General features: G+C 43.9%; 1 protein-coding gene across 1 annotated transcript; it reads left to right on the top strand.

Moving 5' to 3' along the window:
- Positions 1-228: 228 nt before the first annotated feature.
- Positions 229-19,113, top strand: PGRMC1 (progesterone receptor membrane component 1). The gene is made up of 3 exons (XM_069747090.1): positions 229-670; positions 13,553-13,708; positions 17,850-19,113. Exons 1-3 carry the CDS (start codon positions 400-402, stop codon positions 17,954-17,956), a joined length of 534 nt encoding a protein of 177 aa, XP_069603191.1. The 5' UTR covers positions 229-399; the 3' UTR covers positions 17,957-19,113.
- Positions 19,114-19,210: the final 97 nt, after the last annotated feature.

Genomic DNA, 19,210 nt, shown 5'->3' with positions numbered 1-19,210 from the left:
TGTAAAAAAAAAAAAAAAAAGAAGAAACCAACTTCAGCTTCGAGACTAGCAGTGAGCCAGCAGCCCCCAGTAATCTGCAGTGCTTTCTCCACCGTGCACACACACCAGGACAAGCGCTTATTGTCCACCCCCCATGGGCGCCAGTGTCTCTGCGACATTTGACCTGGAGCAGCACCACGTGAGGAGGGACGAGCAGAGAACCCCGCCGCCTCTTCCTGTGAGTGATCCCGCCTGTGTGCACGGTGCTGCAGGGAGTCAGTGCTGGAGACAGTGCAGAGCTGTGCAGCACAGGTATATACCGCTCTGCCCCGACGGTATACCGCAGCCCGTCCGCACCGCAGCCCGTCCGCACCGCAGCCCGTCCGCACCGCAGCCCGTCCGCACCGCTGATCACCCATCATGGCCGAGGAGGGCATCCTGCAAGAGATCTTCACCTCCCCCCTGAATATCTGCCTGCTCGGCCTGTGCCTGTACCTGCTCTACAGGATCCTGAGGGGCGACAGACCCCAAGAGTCCGAGCCCAGAGAGGAGCAGCTGCCCAAAATGAAGAGGAGAGACTTCACCCTGGCCCAGCTCAAGGAGTATGATGGAACCCAGAACCCCCGGATCCTCATGGCCATCAATGGCAAGGTGTTCGATGTGACGAGAGGAAAGAAGTTTTATGGCCCAGGTGAGAGATGCTGCAGGGTAAAGACGGTAACATTGCTGCAGTCCCTTCTGGATTGTCAGGCAGACAGAGATCTCTGTAGTCCGCTAGAATAATGTATTTAATAAATAGAATCCGCTATAATCTAACTATTAATTTTCACCATTACTTGTTGAAATCTGTATGATGATGCATATATAGGAGTAATGTGCCGAGTGCTGGCCACAATGTGATGCCGCAGCACTGTAACCTGGCCCCGCAGCGCTGTAACCTCTAACCTGGCCCCGCAGCGCTGTAACCTCTAACCTGGCCCCGCAGCGCTGTAACCTCTAACCTGGCCCCGCAGCGCTGTAACCTCTAACCTGGCCCCGCAGCCCTGTAACCTCTAACCTGGCCCCGCAGCCCTGTAACCTCTAACCTGGCCCCGCAGCCCTGTAACCTCTAACCTGGCCCCGCAGCCCTGTAACCTCTAACCTGGCCCCGCAGCCCTGTAACCTCTAACCTGGCCCCGCAGCCCTGTAACCTCTAACCTGGCCCCGCAGCCCTGTAACCTCTAACCTGGCCCCGCAGCCCTGTAACCTCTAACCTGGCCCCGCAGCCCTGTAACCTCTAACCTGGCCCCGCAGCCCTGTAACCTCTAACCTGGCCCCGCAGCCCTGTAACCTCTAACCTGGCCCCGCAGCCCTGTAACCTCTAACCTGGCCCCGCAGCCCTGTAACCTCTAACCTGGCCCCGCAGCCCTGTAACCTCTAACCTGGCCCCGCAGCCCTGTAACCTCTAACCTGGCCCCGCAGCCCTGTAACCTCTAACCTGGCCCCGCAGCCCTGTAACCTCTAACCTGGCCCCGCAGCCCTGTAACCTCTAACCTGGCCCCGCAGCCCTGTAACCTCTAACCTGGCCCCGCAGCCCTGTAACGTGGCCCCGCAGCACTGTAACCTCTAACCTGGCCCCGCAGCACTGTAACCTCTAACCTGGCCCTGCAGCACAGTAACGTGGCCCCGCAGCACTGTAACCTCTAACCTGGCCCCACAGCACTGTAACCTCTAACCTGGCCCCGCAGCCCTGTAACCTCTAACCTGGCCCCGCAGCCCTGTAACCTCTAACCTGGCCCCGCAGCCCTGTAACCTCTAACCTGGCCCCGCAGCCCTGTAACCTCTAACCTGGCCCCGCAGCCCTGTAACCTCTAACCTGGCCCCGCAGCACTGTAACCTCTAACCTGGCCCTGCAGCACAGTAACGTGGCCCCGCAGCACTGTAACCTCTAACCTGGCCCCGCAGCACAGTAACGTGGCCCCGCAGCACTGTAACCTCTAACCTGGCCCCGCAGCACAGTAACGTGGCCCCGCAGCACTGTAACCTCTAACCTGGCCCAGCAGCACAGTAACGTGGCTTCGCAGCACAGTAACCTCTAACCTGGCCCCGCAGCCCTGTAACCTCTAACCTGGCCCCGCAGCACTGTAACCTCTAACCTGGCCCCGCAGCACTGTAACCTCTAACCTGGCCCTGCAGCACAGTAACGTGGCCCCGCAGCACTGTAACCTCTAACCTGGCCCCGCAGCACAGTAACGTGGCCCCGCAGCACAGTAACCCCTAACCTTGCCCCGCAGCACAGTAACCTCTAACCTGGCCCCGCAGCGCTGTAACCTCTAACCTGGCCCCGCAGCGCTGTAACACTTTTCGCCTCTGGCCACTTGTCCGCTTGGACTTTCCATTTGTTCTGTTTTATGCACAAGCAGAATGTGATCCGTTACATCCGTTATGCAGAGGTGCCCCGTAGATTATTATGGGATCCGTCTGGGTTCTGTTTTTTTTTTTAGAATAAAAGTATAAAGTTCTGCATGCGCCACTTTGACTTTTTTTTTTTAAAAACAAACAGAGCCCCCAATAAAATATGGGGTCCCTAATCTACGTAACTGATGTAACAGATCACACATTCCGTGTGTCTGTGCCTAAAACGGAACCCAAAAAGCGGACGTGCCAGCACAGCCGTACTCCTTAGTCATTGTGATATGTGGTCTGGGCCAGCCTTAATCGCAGCCAGCTCCAGCCTTGAACTTTCAGACTTATCTAACATGCCTACAGTAATGTGGACTCAAAGGCAAAGAAGATTAACCCATTAATTCACGAGGTTTGGCCTTTTAATAGCCAGTACAATTTTTATTCGTTTTATTTGACTGTTTTTTTTATTCTCTATTAGTCATTTTCTTTCATACAAAAAGTGCTTTATTTTCTTAAATATAAGATGCCTTTTTATCAGAATTGGTAATTTATCGTTGGAAAAAAAAGAAATGGTTTGTTTTTCACATTATCTTTTTTTTTTTTTGACGAAAGCTAAAAGCCTTAAAAGAAAAAGTTATATTTTTTATTTATTTATTTTACTGCCATTGTTCAACAGTTACTTTTATATAACACATGTCAGCAAGGCCACGTTCAGTATTTTACATCAGTATTTGTAAGGCCAGTGTCACACGTCAGTGGCTTCGGTACGTGAGGTGACAGTTTCCTCACGTACCGGAGCCACTGACACACGTAGACGCATTAAAATCAATGCATCTGTGCAGATGTCATTGATTTTTTTGCGGACCGTGTCTTCGTGTGCCAAACACGGAGACATGTCAGTGTTCGTGGGAGCGCACGTATTACACGGACCCATTAAAGTCAATGGGTCTGTGTAAAACATGTACCGCACACGGACGTTGTCCGTGTGCCGTGCAGGAGACAGCGCTCCAGTAAGCGCTGTCCCCCCCCACATGGTGCTGAAGCCGCAATTCATATCTTGTGTGCAGCAGCGTTTGCTGTAAAGAAGATATGAATAATCCATTTTTTTTGTGGTTTTTCGTGGACAGGAAGCAGCGACAGCCAACGAGGGAGCTGGGTGAGTATTTTCAGAACAGCGGGGGGCGCACAGGGGGTGGGGACATGGACCTTTATTTTATACACGAAAAACCACAAAAAAAATGGATTAACGGTATTCATATCTTCTTTACAGCAAACGCTGCTGCACAGAAGATATGAATCGCGGCTTCAGCACAATGCATAGTTTATTTATGAAGTTTTCAGAATAATGCAATTTTTATACATAGGATTCGGCCAGCCGGGCGTGACCAATTAGCAAAGCGTGGTTCAAATTCCGCGCCAATTTGCGCATTTCCTCGGATTGTCCCACTCCTGGTTTTGGCTTACAAATACTGAGGCAAAATACTGACCAAATACTGCTAGTGTGAATGTGGCATAAGAGTCTGGGGATAGGGCTTTATATACTATTCACAGGCATTTATTATAACCTTTTTTACTTTGTTTTGGTTATTAGAATGATTTTATTTTTTTTAATAAAAGGTAAAACACAATTGTTTACACATTCAAACTACGCTTTTTTTGTTGTAATGAAAAAATAAAACCCTGATAGAAAAAAGTTGATTTCTTTTCTGCTGTTGTCCAACAGATATTTAGTAAGAGTCATTTCATTGCATATTATTTTATTTTTTTATAACATTTATTTTCTTTTTATTAGCTTTTATTTCTTAATTTATTTTTTGGCTGATTTTTCCAATATTTTTTATTTTTTTTACACAGTTCTTTCATTCTTATAATTTGTGTCACTAAATATCAGTTATTTTTAATCATAATCGATCATTTATTGTGTGACATAACTGAATGGGGTCCCTATGTTTTTATTGGCATTCATTATGTATGAATCCATATTCCACATGGATTCCAGAGACCTCCTGAATTACTCAGAACGCAGGTTTCAACAGAACTTTTTTTTTTTTAAGTGACTTGTCAGAGTAGGCATTTTGGGGACATGATTGTTTTATTTTCAGTTTATTACTAATTTCTCCTCTGACTGCAGTTTCCATAGTAACCATTGTTACATGAACAGCTCAGGCAAGTGACAACTTTAAGTGTCTTTTTTTTTTTTTTCTTAAATTAGGAAATCCATATGTACATTAGCCTTAATGGTCAGACTCCAACCCAATCTATTGTATTGAAGCATCTAATGAACAAGTGCAACTGTGATTGTGCAGGGAGGGGGAGCAGGGCAGCTGTGACATCCCCTACTGTGATTGGTGGATCCTGTGTTCTCAGCAGTGTTACCTGTCATTGTAATCCTGCCTCTACCAAAAAGGAGCCTGCTGAAAACTTCCTGAAAGGATAAGAAGTATTAGGATATGTTTCCACGGTCAGTATTGGATGCGGATTGGATTCTGCGTACAGCCATAGCGGCCAGATGTTACAGCATAGTGGAGGGGATTTTATGAAATCCCATCTCTATTATGTGTACAAACACGCAGCCATGCGTAACCGGACATGCGGCGCGTCTTTATAGACCGCAGCATGTCTATTTATCTTGTGGAGACGCTCCGTCTCCGCAAGATGAATAACACAGTCTGTGTATAGCATGCGGTGATTCCGCACGGTTCAATGAACACATGCGGAATCACCGTGCGTACAGAAGGGGGCAGGGCTTTGGACAGAGCCAATACGCCCTGTGGACACATACCCTTAGTCCATAATTACGCTAGTGTCTAATGTTAAAATGTTTAATCTTGCAATATTATTTTTTAATAAAGATTGTGATATGAAAAAAATAGTATATACGTAAAGCAAAAACCTGACTGGTTTTCCACTACTCGGATAACTCCTCAATCGGCATCAGGTTTTTGCTTTATGTGTAGATTTTTTTTCATATCACAATGTTTATTAAAAAATAAAATTATTAATCTTGTAATTTTATAACCTTCTACAGATCCACCACCTCCGCTTTACACGTGCAGCCTGTATGTGATTCCGTAGATACTGGTTGCTATAAACAGGCTTCTGGCTTTGATGATCACCGCTGATATGAAGCTCAGGGTATTTTTCCCATTGTCTTCAGATAGTGGACTATATGAAAGAATCAAACAAGCACACGAAAGAGTAAAATGAGGTTTATAGTTGGTTAAAGTAAAAAAAAAATAAACAATAGGGCTTGTTCACACATAGCGCTTCTACAGCATTTTTTTTCTGTGCATTTTTTGAGGTCCGTTAAAAAATGCAGCATTCTAAAGTATCAGCAAATTGCCATAAATTAGATTTTTAAAATCTCACTCACACAGTGCATTTTTACCCCTGCGTTTTTTGAGCTATGGCAGTGGGAGTTTTGCAGCATGTCGATTTTTTTTTTTTTTTTTCTTCATTTTTTACCCATTTAATTGAATGCATAAGGAAAATTATCAAAAAACAGGTAGTAAAAAAATTCAGCATTTTTCATGTTGCAAAAAAAAAAAGCATGGTGTGCGCATACCCTTTAGACAACTCTTTTGGTTTGTTACTGCTGCTATCCCTAAGGCCTCATTCACTCATCCAGGTAAAAATTGTATCAGTGTCCTGAGTGTATGGTCAGTGTGTCCCGTTTTTACCATCCGTGTGTCCTGAGTGTATGGTCCGTGTGTCCATTCTTACCATCAGTGTGTGGCTAATGTGTCTGTTTTACCATCCGTGTGTCCTGAGTGTATGGTCAGGGTGTCCGTTTTTACCATCCGTGTGTCCTGTGTGTATGGTCAGTGTGTCCGTTTTTACCATCAGTGTGTGGCTAATGTGTCTGTTTTACCATCAGTGTGTCCTCAGTGTATAGTCAATATGTCTTCAATAAAGGACAAAGCTTCTCCAATCCTTGGCAATGGGAGACTAATGCCATCCGCATGCTGTACGTGTTTTTCACAAACTTTTATAGACTTTTATTGCCCGTTTTCATCTGTGATACTGGAAAAACTGACGTGTCTCCTTGACTTTTGCCTGTACTTGTGGTCTGTGAAAATACACGGACATGTGAGTAACCCCCAAAGATTACAATGAGAACATGTTGTATCCGTGAAGAAAATGGATAGAAAACGCATATGAAACACGGACATGTCTTATGTAAGACCCAATTAGGAAAATGGAAAGCGTGAAATATGCACTGACCTGTGCAGCATAAATTGCCACCACACAGGTCACTGTCCAAGGCTGATTGTCCTCCCACGTTGTGAAGAGGTGTCTGTGCCTGCACAGCTCTCTCCGGTCACTTGTATGGGTGTTCTAAACACTTACCACACCGTCCTGAAACGTCCCTGATGTATAATTGTAGGTTATGGTATTTGGTGAGTATTTTACCTCAGCAGTATTTGGTCAGTTTTTTTTACCTCCGTATTTGTAAGCCAACACCAGGAGTGGAACAATCAGAGGAAAAGTATAATAGAAACACGTCACTTCTGTATTTATCACCCACTCCTGGTTTTGGCTTACAAATACTGAGGTAAAAAACTTGTCAGATACTGAGTGTGTGAACGTGGCCTTATCTAGAGGGCTTGAAATGGGTTTTAAGTTATTCTATCTGCCACACCTGGTGGAGACCATTATTTGCTCTGGTGCTTTGGTCTCTTTTCTGTTTTGTAATCTGCGGATTATTCTATTCTTCAGATAAATGCTGGCAGTGACCATTGCTCCAGACATTATTTACCAGGAGCTACACAAATCCAGAAATACTGTTGTCATACTTCATGTTCTTGGCATAACCTGTTCATCCAGTTTAGATGTTATGGGAGAAAGTTCATATGTATCGGCACGGCTTCATTACATAATGCGAACAGGCAGTGTTGGGGCTACACACAACGTTTGTGATGTGACTCCCCCCAAATTCATTGGTCACATGACATTGGTCCATTGCCTGTAGTACTAGGGAGACCCTTGGGGGGGTCTGCTGTAAATCTGTGAACAACCCGGAGCTAATTTCACATGTTACAGCAGATCGTAGTTCGGGCTGAGATTACTGCAGACTGTGTCGTATTTTACTTGCAGGTCTAAATAAATATGTCCTGGAACTGATCTTTTACTTACATGCATAGCCAATTAAGTAGAAAAAACCCCACAAAAAACATGTTATATGTGAAGCTACAGGTATAAATCTCAGTCGCACGTTGCTTTTTTTCTTTTCCCTGGATGTACAGGTCCTTCTCAAAAAATTAGCATATAGTGTTAAATTTCATTATTTACCATAATGTAATGATTACAATTAAACTTTCATATATTATAGATTCATTATCCACCAACTGAAATTTGTCAGGTCTTTTATTGTTTTAATACTGATGATTTTGGCATACAACTCCTGATAACCCAAAAAACCTGTCTCAATAAATTAGCATATCAAGAAAAGGTTCTCTAAACAACCTATTACCCTAATCTTCTGAATCAACTAATTAACTCTAAACACATGCAAAAGATACCTGAGGCTTTTATAAACTCCCTGCCTGGTTAATTACTCAAAACCCCCATCATGGGTAAGACTAGCGACCTGACAGATGTCAAGAAGGCCATCATTGACACCCTCAAGCAAGAGGGTAAGACCCAGAAAGAAATTTCTCAACAAATAGGCTGTTCCCAGAGTGCTGTATCAAGGCACCTCAATGGTAAGTCTGTTGGAAGGAAACAATGTGGCAGAAAACGCTGTACAACGAGAAGAGGAGACCGGACCCTGAGGAAGATTGTGGAGAAGGACCGATTCCAGACCTTGGGGAACCTGAGGAAGCAGTGGACTGAGTCTGGTGTGGAAACATCCAGAGCCACCGTGCACAGGCGTGTGCAGGAAATGGGCTACAGGTGCCGCATTCCCCAGGTAAAGCCACTTTTGAACCATAAACAGCGGCAGAGGCGCCTGACCTGGGCTACAGAGAAGCAGCACTGGACTGTTGCTAAGTGGTCCCAAGTACTTTTTTCTGATGAAAGCAAATTTTGCATGTCATTCGGAAATCAAGGTGCCAGAGTCTGGAGGAAGACTGGGGAGAAGGAAATGCCAAAATGCCTGAAGTCCAGTGTCAAGTACCCACAGTCAGTGATGGTGTGGGGTGCCATGTCAGCTGCTGGTGTTGGTCCACTGTGTTTCATCAAGGGCAGGGTCAATGCAGCTAGCTATCAGGAGATTTTGGAGCACTTCATGCTTCCATCGGCTGAAATGCTTTATGGAGATGAAGATTTCATTTTTCAGCACGACCTGGCACCTGCTCAGAGTGCCAAAACCACTGGTAAATGGTTTACTGACCATGGTATTACTGTGCTCAATTGGCCTGCCAACTCTCCTGACCTGAACCCCATAGAGAATCTGTGGGATATTGTGAAGAGAAAGTTGAGAGACGCAAGACCCAACACTCTGGATGAGCTTAAGGCCGCTATTGAAGCATCCTGGGCCTCCATAACATCTCAGCAGTGTCACAGGCTGATTGCCTCCATGCCACGCCGCATTGAAGCAGTCATTTCTGCCAAAGGATTCCCGACCAAGTATTGAGTGCATAACTGAACATTATTATTTGTTGGTTTTTTTGTTTGTTATTAAAAAACACTTTTATTTGATTGGATGGGTGAAATATGCTAATTTATTGAGACAGGTTTTTTGGGTTATCAGGAGTTGTATGCCAAAATCATCAGTATTAAAACAATAAAAGACCTGACAAATTTCAGTTGGTGGATAATGAATCTATAATATATGAAAGTTTAATTGTAATCATTACATTATGGTAAATAATGAAATTTAACACTATATGCTAATTTTTTGAGAAGGACCTGTATATTGAGCCCTACTACTTTTTTTTACCCAGATGCAACATGTCAGTTTTTTCGGTGCTTTTGCCACATATTTCACCCATTCAAATAAGTGAGGTATAAACACTAGTATTGTACACAGCATTTTTTCCGTTCAGATATGTGAACATACCCTTGCATGCAGATTTGTCATATTTTCTTGCAGTGAGGTTCCCGGGGGGATAACCCGCTTGCGACACACATCGGTTCACTCCATCAAGGCCGCGTGTGGTTCTTCTGATTGATACTATAACATAATTACAAAGGTATATCAATTATGTTGTGAAGGGTAGGTTCACATGACCTTGTAAAAAAAAAAAAAAATATTCAGTGTTTCATCCAAAGAAGTGGACGGATTTTCTTTTTTCTGTTGTCATCCGTGCAATCCATTTTTGTACAACAGCGGCTATTAATAATTTCCAAGACCATTTACCGTTTCCTCTGTTACAGATGTGCATTGTATCCGTAAAAATTGGATGTCACACTGTGACTCCATATAGGATCTGATTTTTTTTTTTTATAGACTTTAATGGGCGAGTCTCCTCTGATTTACGGATACACACGTGCACGCTGCCAATTTTTTCTGTGAAAAAAATGGTACATCTTGACTGCCTCATTGAATAGCATTGTCTGATTGCGCTTCATTTCTTTCACAGACAGCACACGGATAGAAAATATGGGTCCTAATAGTAATTCCCGCTGTAGTCACCATTCAGAATTTGTTTGATTACATTCCTTAATAAATTATTTAAGGAAGCACCTAATTTATGATGATTGTTCCATCAAGAGATTTGTCAGTCACACAATCGGAAAATGAAGGGGCCGCATTATTGATTTCATTGCTTCCCTATTACTGAGTGTCCCTGCACAGGGGTGCACAGTCTGCCCACTGTGCAGGTTATGGTGAACCTGTCTGCTCCCCTACTTCTCCTAAATCACCACAATGGCTTTACATAAGGCTATTGCTGTATTACAACAATCTTCTACAATATACATTCAGCTCGGCTTTAACATCACCATCGGGTCTTTGCATATCTTGGCACATATGAGCGACATTTTGCCTCCCTGGCCATGCACACTATGCCCATGGAGTTGGGAAGCGGGCACTTGTCTTCATTGTGCATGACTAGGGAGGCAGAATGTCACACGCGTGTGCCATGATGTGTGAAATCACCACTGTTCTGGATGTCAATCATGCCCATAGGGTGGGCTCACAAGTTATAAGGCTAAGCTAGGACCAGGGAGGCAGAATGTCACACGCGTGTGCCATGATGTGTGAAATCACCACTGTTCTGGATGTCAATCATGCCCATAGGGTGGGCTTACAAGTTATAAGACTAAGCTAGTCTCATGGAATCGCACCCCCCACACCGGACATAGTTTATGTAAAGTCATGATGATGGCTAAGAAAGGGTAGGAGAGCTTACAGACCCCTTTTTAAAAGGGGATACAATGCTAAAGCAGGCCTGCAGCCCCATTCCGTGGACCTTCCCCAATCATAAAGTAATGGGTATAACCCTTGGATCTAGCGCTTATGTATCCGCAGTTATTCTAAACAAATTCTTCACATGGAATAGTGCAGACCTGTGCCCCCCGATAGCAGCGACTGCAGAGATAAGAGAAGAGATTTCATAACCTTTACTTGGATATTTCAGGGATTTGTGAAATGATGAATGTCAGAGAACTTAGACCTTTTGCACTTTGTATCATAGCGGTGGTTCAGATATGTGGATATGTTATCCGAATAGTCTGGGTGGTTAATGGGTAACTTAGGTTAATTAACCTATCATTTTTAATTTTACATACTTTACTGTATTAGTCTGCATCTCCTAATGTCTATCTCTAGTATTTGCATCATATTTTGCTGTAATGACACATTATTCTTGCTGGTTTAGGGAATATTTTTCCTAAAAGGCAATTTTCATATGGCCACAGGTCTGAGTAGTTTGTCCATGGTATAGACATAAAATAAATCTGTTTGATAGCTGCCTATCTCGCATTGGAAAAGATCTTATTCTTATCATGGCTTTTTAAATAAATAACATAGAGGAAGATAAAAATCAACAATATTCCATAAATCGGGAACACACATAAAAATAAGGCTAGGTTCACATTGCGTTAGGGCAATACGTTTAGCGCATACGCTAGCGGATTACGCTAACGCAATGTCCCAAAAGGGATCGCATTTGGCGATCCCGCTAGCGCAGATGCCCGATCTGCGCTAGCGAGGAACGGACCTCGGACGCTGCAAGCAGCGTTCAAGGTCAGTCCAAAACTAACGGGACATCGCTAGCGCGTGCCGAAAATGGCATGCGCTAGCGATGCGCTAGAGATCCGTTAGCACATTGCAGTCAATGGGTGCGCTAACGGATCCGTTGCATGGCGTTAATTGCGACAATTGCGCCATGTAACAGAGTCCGCTAGCGGACACCCATTAACGCAATTTGAACCTAGCCTAAGACACTTTTATAATATATCTGATAACAGAAATCTTCTTTCTCCTAATGGACTAATCATTTTATTCTCAAACATTCTCGATTCATGGGTAAATCTGTATTCCGTGAAAAGACTTTCCCATTACTGAGATAGGAATTGTTAGTTACTGCTAAGATTTTATGTAGATGGGAGGGGGAGGAGCTATAGGCAGAGTTCCTCGGGGGAGGAGCTAGAGTCAGAGCTCCTCCCTCTCCAATCTATATACAATTTTATCAATGGCAAATGTCACCTCCTATCTCAGTAATGTAACAATCTGTCTTCACTGAATACAGATTTTACCCGTGAATTGAGAATTTAGAGATTACAATTCAGTCCAGGAGGAGAAATGCATATTTCTATGATAAGATATATTACAAAGTTTATTATTTTCATGTGTTCTATTGAGTTAAGTAAAAACTCTAAATCGACAGTTAGTTGAAAACTTGTATGAAAATGGGGCAAATGATGAGGTGACTATTGGTGGAGGTATGTCCCTGCCAGTTAGACCCGACCTTCATCACTAAAGGTACCTTCACACTGAGCGATTTTAGAACGATAGCGATCCGTGACGTTGCAGCGTCCTGGATAGCGATATCGTTGTGTTTGACACGCAGCAGCGATCTTGATCCTGCTGTGAGATCGCTGGTCGGAGCTAGAAGGCCAGCACCTTATTTCGTCGCTGGATCACCCGCTGACATCGCTGAATCGGCGTGTGTGACGCCGATCCAGCGATGTCTTCACTTGTAACCAGGGTAAACATCGGGTTACTAAGCACAGGGCCGCGCTTAGTAACCCGATATTTACCCTGGTTACCATTGTAAATGTAAAAAAAGAAAAAACACTACATACTTACATTCCGGTGTCTGTCGCGTCCCCCGGCGTCAGCTTCCCTGCACTGTGTCAGCGCCGGCCGTAAAGCAGAGCACAGCAGTGACGTCACCGCTCTGCTTTACGGCCGGCGCTTACACAGTGCAGAGAAGCTGAAGGCGAGGGACATGACAGACACCGGAATGTAAGTATGTAGTGGTTTTTTTTTTTTTTTTTACATTTACAATGGTAACCAGGGTAAACATCGGGTTACTAAGCGCGGCCCTGCGCTTAGTAACCCGATGTTTACCCTGGTTACCCCGGGACCTCGGCATCATTGGTCGCTGGAGAGCTGTCTGTGACAGCTCTCCAGCGACCACACAGCAACGCTGCAGCGATCGGCATCGTTGTCTATATCGCTGCAGCGTCGCTAAATGTGACGGTACCTTAAATCGACAGGTCTCTTCCTATATACAAACATAAAAGAACTGTCACTCTGAGGGGTCAGGGAAAGATGTCTCTGACCACCAGCTGGATGTACTGCCATCAGCCCCCAGCACTTATTGCAGCCACCTTCCCCCACAAACCCAGAATCTGTGACAATACTGTTTAGGTAATGTGATGAAGCCGCAGCATATTTGTTCACTGATTGTTAAACAAGCACATGATTTTGCAGGAGAACCTGCACAACTACATGGCCATAAGGATCTGTTCACATGTTGTAGATTTTTTTTTAATGCATTCTGGTGTGTTTATTTTTCTTTTGTGCTAAGCTACAATAAAACCACTGAAATAATTGTCATGCTGTGTGTTTTTGTTTTTTAAACGGCTTGTGATTGAGATTTTAGACCTTATTCATTTTACTATAGATTGCTGCATTTTTTTCCTTACAGAAAAAGCTAAAAAAATGCTATTTGAATAAACCCTTACGAAGAGAGCAATAGTCAAAAGTTAAACATGGCTGACGCAATGACATTACTTGCTAATTAGTATGATGTAGTGTAAAGAATTACAGCTATTTCTTTTCTCTTTTCAGAGGGACCTTATGGTGTGTTCGCTGGACGTGATGCTTCAAGAGGTCTCGCCACCTTCTGCCTTGATAAGGAAGCGCTGTCGGACACATATGATGAGCTGTCAGATCTGAACGCTTCCCAGAGGGACACGCTGGGAGACTGGGAATCACAATTCACCTGTAAGCTGAAACCCTCATTGTTGTACATCATTGTGATCGGTGGAATAACGACCTGGCCACAGACATACAAGTGCTTCTCACAAAATTAGAATATCATAAAGTTAATTTATTTCAGTTCTTCAATACAAAAATTGAAACTCGTATATTATATTGAGTCAATACAAACAGAGTGATCTATTTCAAGTGTTTATTAATGTTGATGATTATGGCTTATTGCCAATGAAAACCCAAAAGTCATTATCTCAGTAAATTATAATTAGCAAAAAATACCTGCAAAGGCTTCCTAAGCATTTAAAAAGGTCCTTTAGTCTGTTTCAGTAGGATCCACAATCATGGTGAAGATTGCTGCCTTGACAGATGTCCAGAAGGCAGTCATTGACACAGTCCACAAGGAGGGTAAGCCACAAAATGTCATTGCTAAAGAAGCTGGCTGTTCACAGAGTGCTGTATCCAAGCATATTAAAGGGAATCGGTCACCCCCAAAATGGAAGTTGAGCTAAGCCCACTGGCATCAGGGGCTTATCTACTGCATTCTGTAATGCTGTAGATAAGCCCCCTGATGTATCCTGAAAGATGAGAAAAAGAGGTTAGATTATACTCGCCAAGGGTTGTTCCCCTTGTGGTCCGTTCCAGGGCCTCCCATCTTCATAGGATGACGTCCTCTTCTTGTCTTCATGCTGCGGCTCCGTGCAGGCGTACTTTGCCCTGTTGAGGGCCGAGCAAAGTACTTCAGTGCACAGGGGCCGGGCCTCTCTGACCTTGCCCGGCACCTGCGCACTGCAGTACTTTTCTCTGCCCTCAACAGGGCAGACAAAGCACACCTGTGCCGGAGCCGCAGCTAAAGAAAAGAAGAGGACGTCATCGTAAGAAGATGGGAGGCCCCGGACAGCGACGCCCATCCGATTGGACCGCCCGCCCAGGTGAGTATAATCTAACCTCTTTTTCTCATCTTTCAGGATACATCTGGGGCTTATCTACAGAATTACAGAATGCTGTAGATAAGCCCCTGATGCCGGTGGGCTTAGCTCAACTTCCATTTTGGGGGTGACAGGTTCCCTTTAATGGAAAGTTCAGTGGAAGGAAAAAGTGTGGTAGAAAAAGATGCACAAGCAACCGGGATAACTGCAGCCTTGGAAGGATTAAGAAAAGGCCATTCAAAAATTTGGGTGAGATTCTCAAGGAGTGGACTGCTGCTAGTCATTGCTTCAAGAGCCACCACACACAGACATATCAAGGACATGGGCTACAAGTGTCGCATTCCTTGTGTCAGGCCACTCATGACCAATAGACAGCGCCAGAAGCGTCCTACCTGGGCCAAGGAGAAAAAGAACTGGACTGTTGCTCAGTCGTCCAAGGTGTTTTTTCAGATAAAAGTAAATTTTGCATTTCATTTGGAAATCAAGGTCCCAGAGTCTGGAGGAAGAGTGGAGAGACCACAATCCAAGCTGCTGGAGGTCTAGTGTGAAGCTTCCACAATCAGTGATGGTTTGGGGAGCCGTGTCATCTGCTGGTGTAGGTCCACTGTGTTTTATCAAGACCAAAGTCAGCACATCCGTCTACCAGGAAATTTTTAGAGCACTTCATACTTCCCTCTGCCCACAGCTTTTTGGAGATGGAAATGTCACTCTCCTGCCGGACTTGGCACCTGTCCACACTGCCAAATGTACAAATACCTGGTTTATAAACAACAGTATCACTATGCTTGATTGGCCAGCAAACTCGCCTGATCTTAACCCCATAGAGAATCTATGGGGTATTGTCAAGAGGAAGATGAGACACCAGACGCAATAATGCAGACAACCTGAAGGCTGTTATCAAAGCAACCTGGGGTTCCATAACACCTCAGCATTGCCACAGGCTGATCGCCTCCATGCCACGCCACATTGATGCAGTAATTGATGCCAAAGGAGCCCCAACCAAGCATTGAGTGCATTTACTGAACATACATTTCAGTAGGCCAACATTTCGGAATTTTAAAATCATTTTTCAAGCTGGTGTTATAAAGTATTCTAATTTACTGAGATAATAACTTTTGGGTTTTTTATTGGCTGTAAGCCATAATCATCAACATTAACAGGAATAAACAGTAACTTTTTTTATGATATTCTAATTTTGTGAGAAGCACCTGTAGCAATCATTACCAATATCATTCTTATGGTGCTTATGGTGCTGAGCCCAGGCTCAGGAAAGGTTGCACATTTTCATGGTTGATTGGTCCCATCCTATAATTGCATTATAGGACAAGCTATTGCATGTAACAGAAATATTGTCTACATCCAATCTTTATTAACTGTTGCTTGCATAGTAATAACATATTCCACAGTGCTGTACCATCCTTCACATTTGTTCCTGGTTTAGGGCTCATGGAAATGTCTGCGTAATTTGGTCTGAGCATGACCGTAATGCATGGACCAGAATGTAGGGACCGGCCACGCTTCTCCCGACCCGAGCATGACCGATGCTTAGAAATATATGAAGCTGTCACTCTCTGGTTTGGAGACCCGTGGCCGGTCTGTGCTTGGACCGATTGTCACGGACGACTGAATGAGCCCTTAGGCTGGCGTCACACTAGAGCGGAATATAGACTGTATATATGTTTTCACGAATATTTGAGCCCATGGCTCCATTATATGTCCATTTTGCACGCCGGCGAGAAGATCATGCCATACGAATAATTTTTGGAGAAAGAAATCGCATCCTCGCATTGAATACGGATCGCTGTTCAGGAACTTCTCTGCGTATTTCGGCCGTAAAGAACAGACCGTATTTTGATACGTTGGGTGGGACGCTGGCCTTACAGTGATAAATATGCAGACATTAGTTGAATCAGGTGCAAAATGCTTCCAGGGTTTTCATGCTGAGATTTTTCTGGTTTCAATGTCTGAAATGTAGTATAAGCTGTCTGGATACAGTTAACCAATTCTAGCAAATTCGGGTTTTCTCTGAATTCCTAGTTTGTTACAAAAGTTTTACAGCCGTCTAATATACGAGTATCTTCAGCTGTCTGAACACACAGTGGATTTTATTTGCATCAGTTTTAGTTGAGATTGACCTCATTGAAGATCCTTTACTGTCATTATCATGTCCCACAGTGGGGTCCCATGGTGTGACAGCCATGTTCCAACTTACCTTGCCCTTGTGTGAGGACACTAAAAGTTGACGAGTCTCCTGGAAATTCCTCTAAGTGTTGACTCAAACTCATGCGCTCAATCGTCCCTTTGCGGCCACCACATTTCAGGACCTTACCCTTACAAAGCTGTCATATTTCTTTAATCCTGTCTTGCAACAAAACAGATCTTGACTGAATTGCAAAAACAAACTACCGTATACTGTGATCCCTCTCATAACCCAACTTTTATTAAGTAGTTAGTAGCTATGTCAAAATAGACATTAAGCCCTAACGCAAAGTAATGGGCAAAGGCCACACGCAATCATTGAATTGTGGAGTCTGTTCAGTAGCATTTAGAATGGGGCTGGACAACGACGATGTGTCGCTCAACAGAATTATCTGCGACTTGGTGATACAGCTCTGACTTCCTTTTGCTGGTCATACACTTGCCGTGGACCTCTTCAACTTTTTGTTTCTCCCTGTCCGCTGCCATATCTGTCCCTGCGCGCTTGTAGGGAGAAGCAGACAAGTCTACAGCGCTGCTCAATCTAGTCTATGGCTATTAAGCTACCGTATGTCTTTCTCTGAAATGCTGCAGTATGTCAATTAGTGTTGAGGTAAGTGCTTGCTACTCGAGTGTCCATCGTGTGCTTGGGTACGCACTATCGCTCTAGTACCTGCTCCGCATGTTTCACAGTCGTTAGCCTAAAAACATGCGTGGAATGGCCGTGTATGGCAGGCAATCCGCGCATATTGTTTTTGGGTTATCTAAAATTCTCAAAACACGTGGGGTGGGGACTCGAGCATGTATACCATTTTGTGTATCGATTACTGAAATTTCTGCTTGGACCTTTTTTTTCCTGTACTTCCAATGGGTGAGTGTCAGATGTGGGCATGTGATAATCACACCGGTGTATGACTCCTCATTAGACAGAACTCCGGTGATGTGAGGAGCTGTGCGCCCGTGTCATCGGCACAAGACTTCTTCATGAGAATTTGTCTATTTATTGTCTCCATTGCCCTGTCTTCCAGTTAAGTACCATCATGTTGGAAAGCTTCTGAGAGAAGGCGAGGAACCCACAGAATACACCGATGAAGAGGACACAAAAGATTCTTCAGACCACAAGAAGAAAAACTAAAGGAAGACGAGATCGAAGATGACCTGTAACATTCCAGGGCTCGCATGGTGATGGCTCCACAATGTTACGTGCACCGCCGTGATCCCGAATGTTACTGCACAACCCTTGTTATATCCCTCTTGGTAGGAGCCATGTTTAATTCCAAGGCTCTCTATAATAATGTAAGAACATTCTGTCAAACACTAATTACCTAATGCTGTAAATGTCCCATGGGACGATCATGAATCTTCTAGAATACACGCTTTATTTTCTCTTAGATATTATTCTAATGCTCTCGTTAGCAATAACCTGAAAAGTACTAGGATATTTGCAGTGCTCACTAATATCTAGAAGTAGATTTATTAATTTTTATTATTATTCTTTCACTTTTTTTTTTAATTCCTTTTGTTAGTTTTATTTTACCTTATTTTTGAGATCTGTGTAACAACCCCCGGTGGGAGCTGCAATGGCCGCCATTAGAGATTATGTCTCATCTCCTTTAGGGAATATTCATTTACCCATGGCAAATCCAAAATGTATTTGCTACAGGATTGACAGCAGGAATCTGATGATGACCCTGGGATTTTTGTTGTGGTCTTACAGCTTCATGTGCCTCAAATTCGCACAAGGATTGGGTAAAGTAGGGCCAGCCTGCCAGCTTTTTCACATGTAATCAGCAATTATAGGTAACATGCTACTCTATTTCTTTAATTATGCAGAAACCCGATTCACACTCATGATATGCTTGCCACTTGTTAGTGCAAAAATCCACATAAAATTGTGAATGTGGACTAACATGCGTCTCAGCCATATGTTAACAATCGTATATTTTACATGAGTGCATCGCCTACATAATATGCCTGATCCGCTATTCATAAAAGCTGCTGATGGACGGGGAATCTGGTCTTCTATTTTACATGTAACGGCTACAGTTGTGAATGGTGAAAGATTATTTGTTGTAATTGACGATTTGTTAATTCTGGATTAGACTTGCTCGCAAGGAGCCGAGCACCCGGGGATGATGGACAGCCGGTGTGTTGAGTTGTATCAAAGACTTTTCTTTCCACCTATATACAGATAAAAAAAAATAGCATCCAAAATGTAAGCCTAAGAATCTGGGTCAGCAGATGTGCTCAGGTGCCTTATTTCTCTTCTGGTGTTACACTCAGCCCTCCCCCCCCCCCCCCCCAAAAAAAAAAAAAAAAAAAAAAAATCTGCGGTAATGACATGATGCACCTTCTGTACAGTGTTATGTAGTGATGGCTATCAGTCAGT

This window comes from Ranitomeya imitator, chromosome 2 (assembly GCF_032444005.1).
Source record: "Ranitomeya imitator isolate aRanImi1 chromosome 2, aRanImi1.pri, whole genome shotgun sequence".
NCBI lineage: Eukaryota > Metazoa > Chordata > Amphibia > Anura > Dendrobatidae > Ranitomeya > Ranitomeya imitator.
The sequence above is the reverse complement of the archived record's forward strand: the minus strand, read 5'-3'. Positions and strand labels throughout refer to the sequence as shown.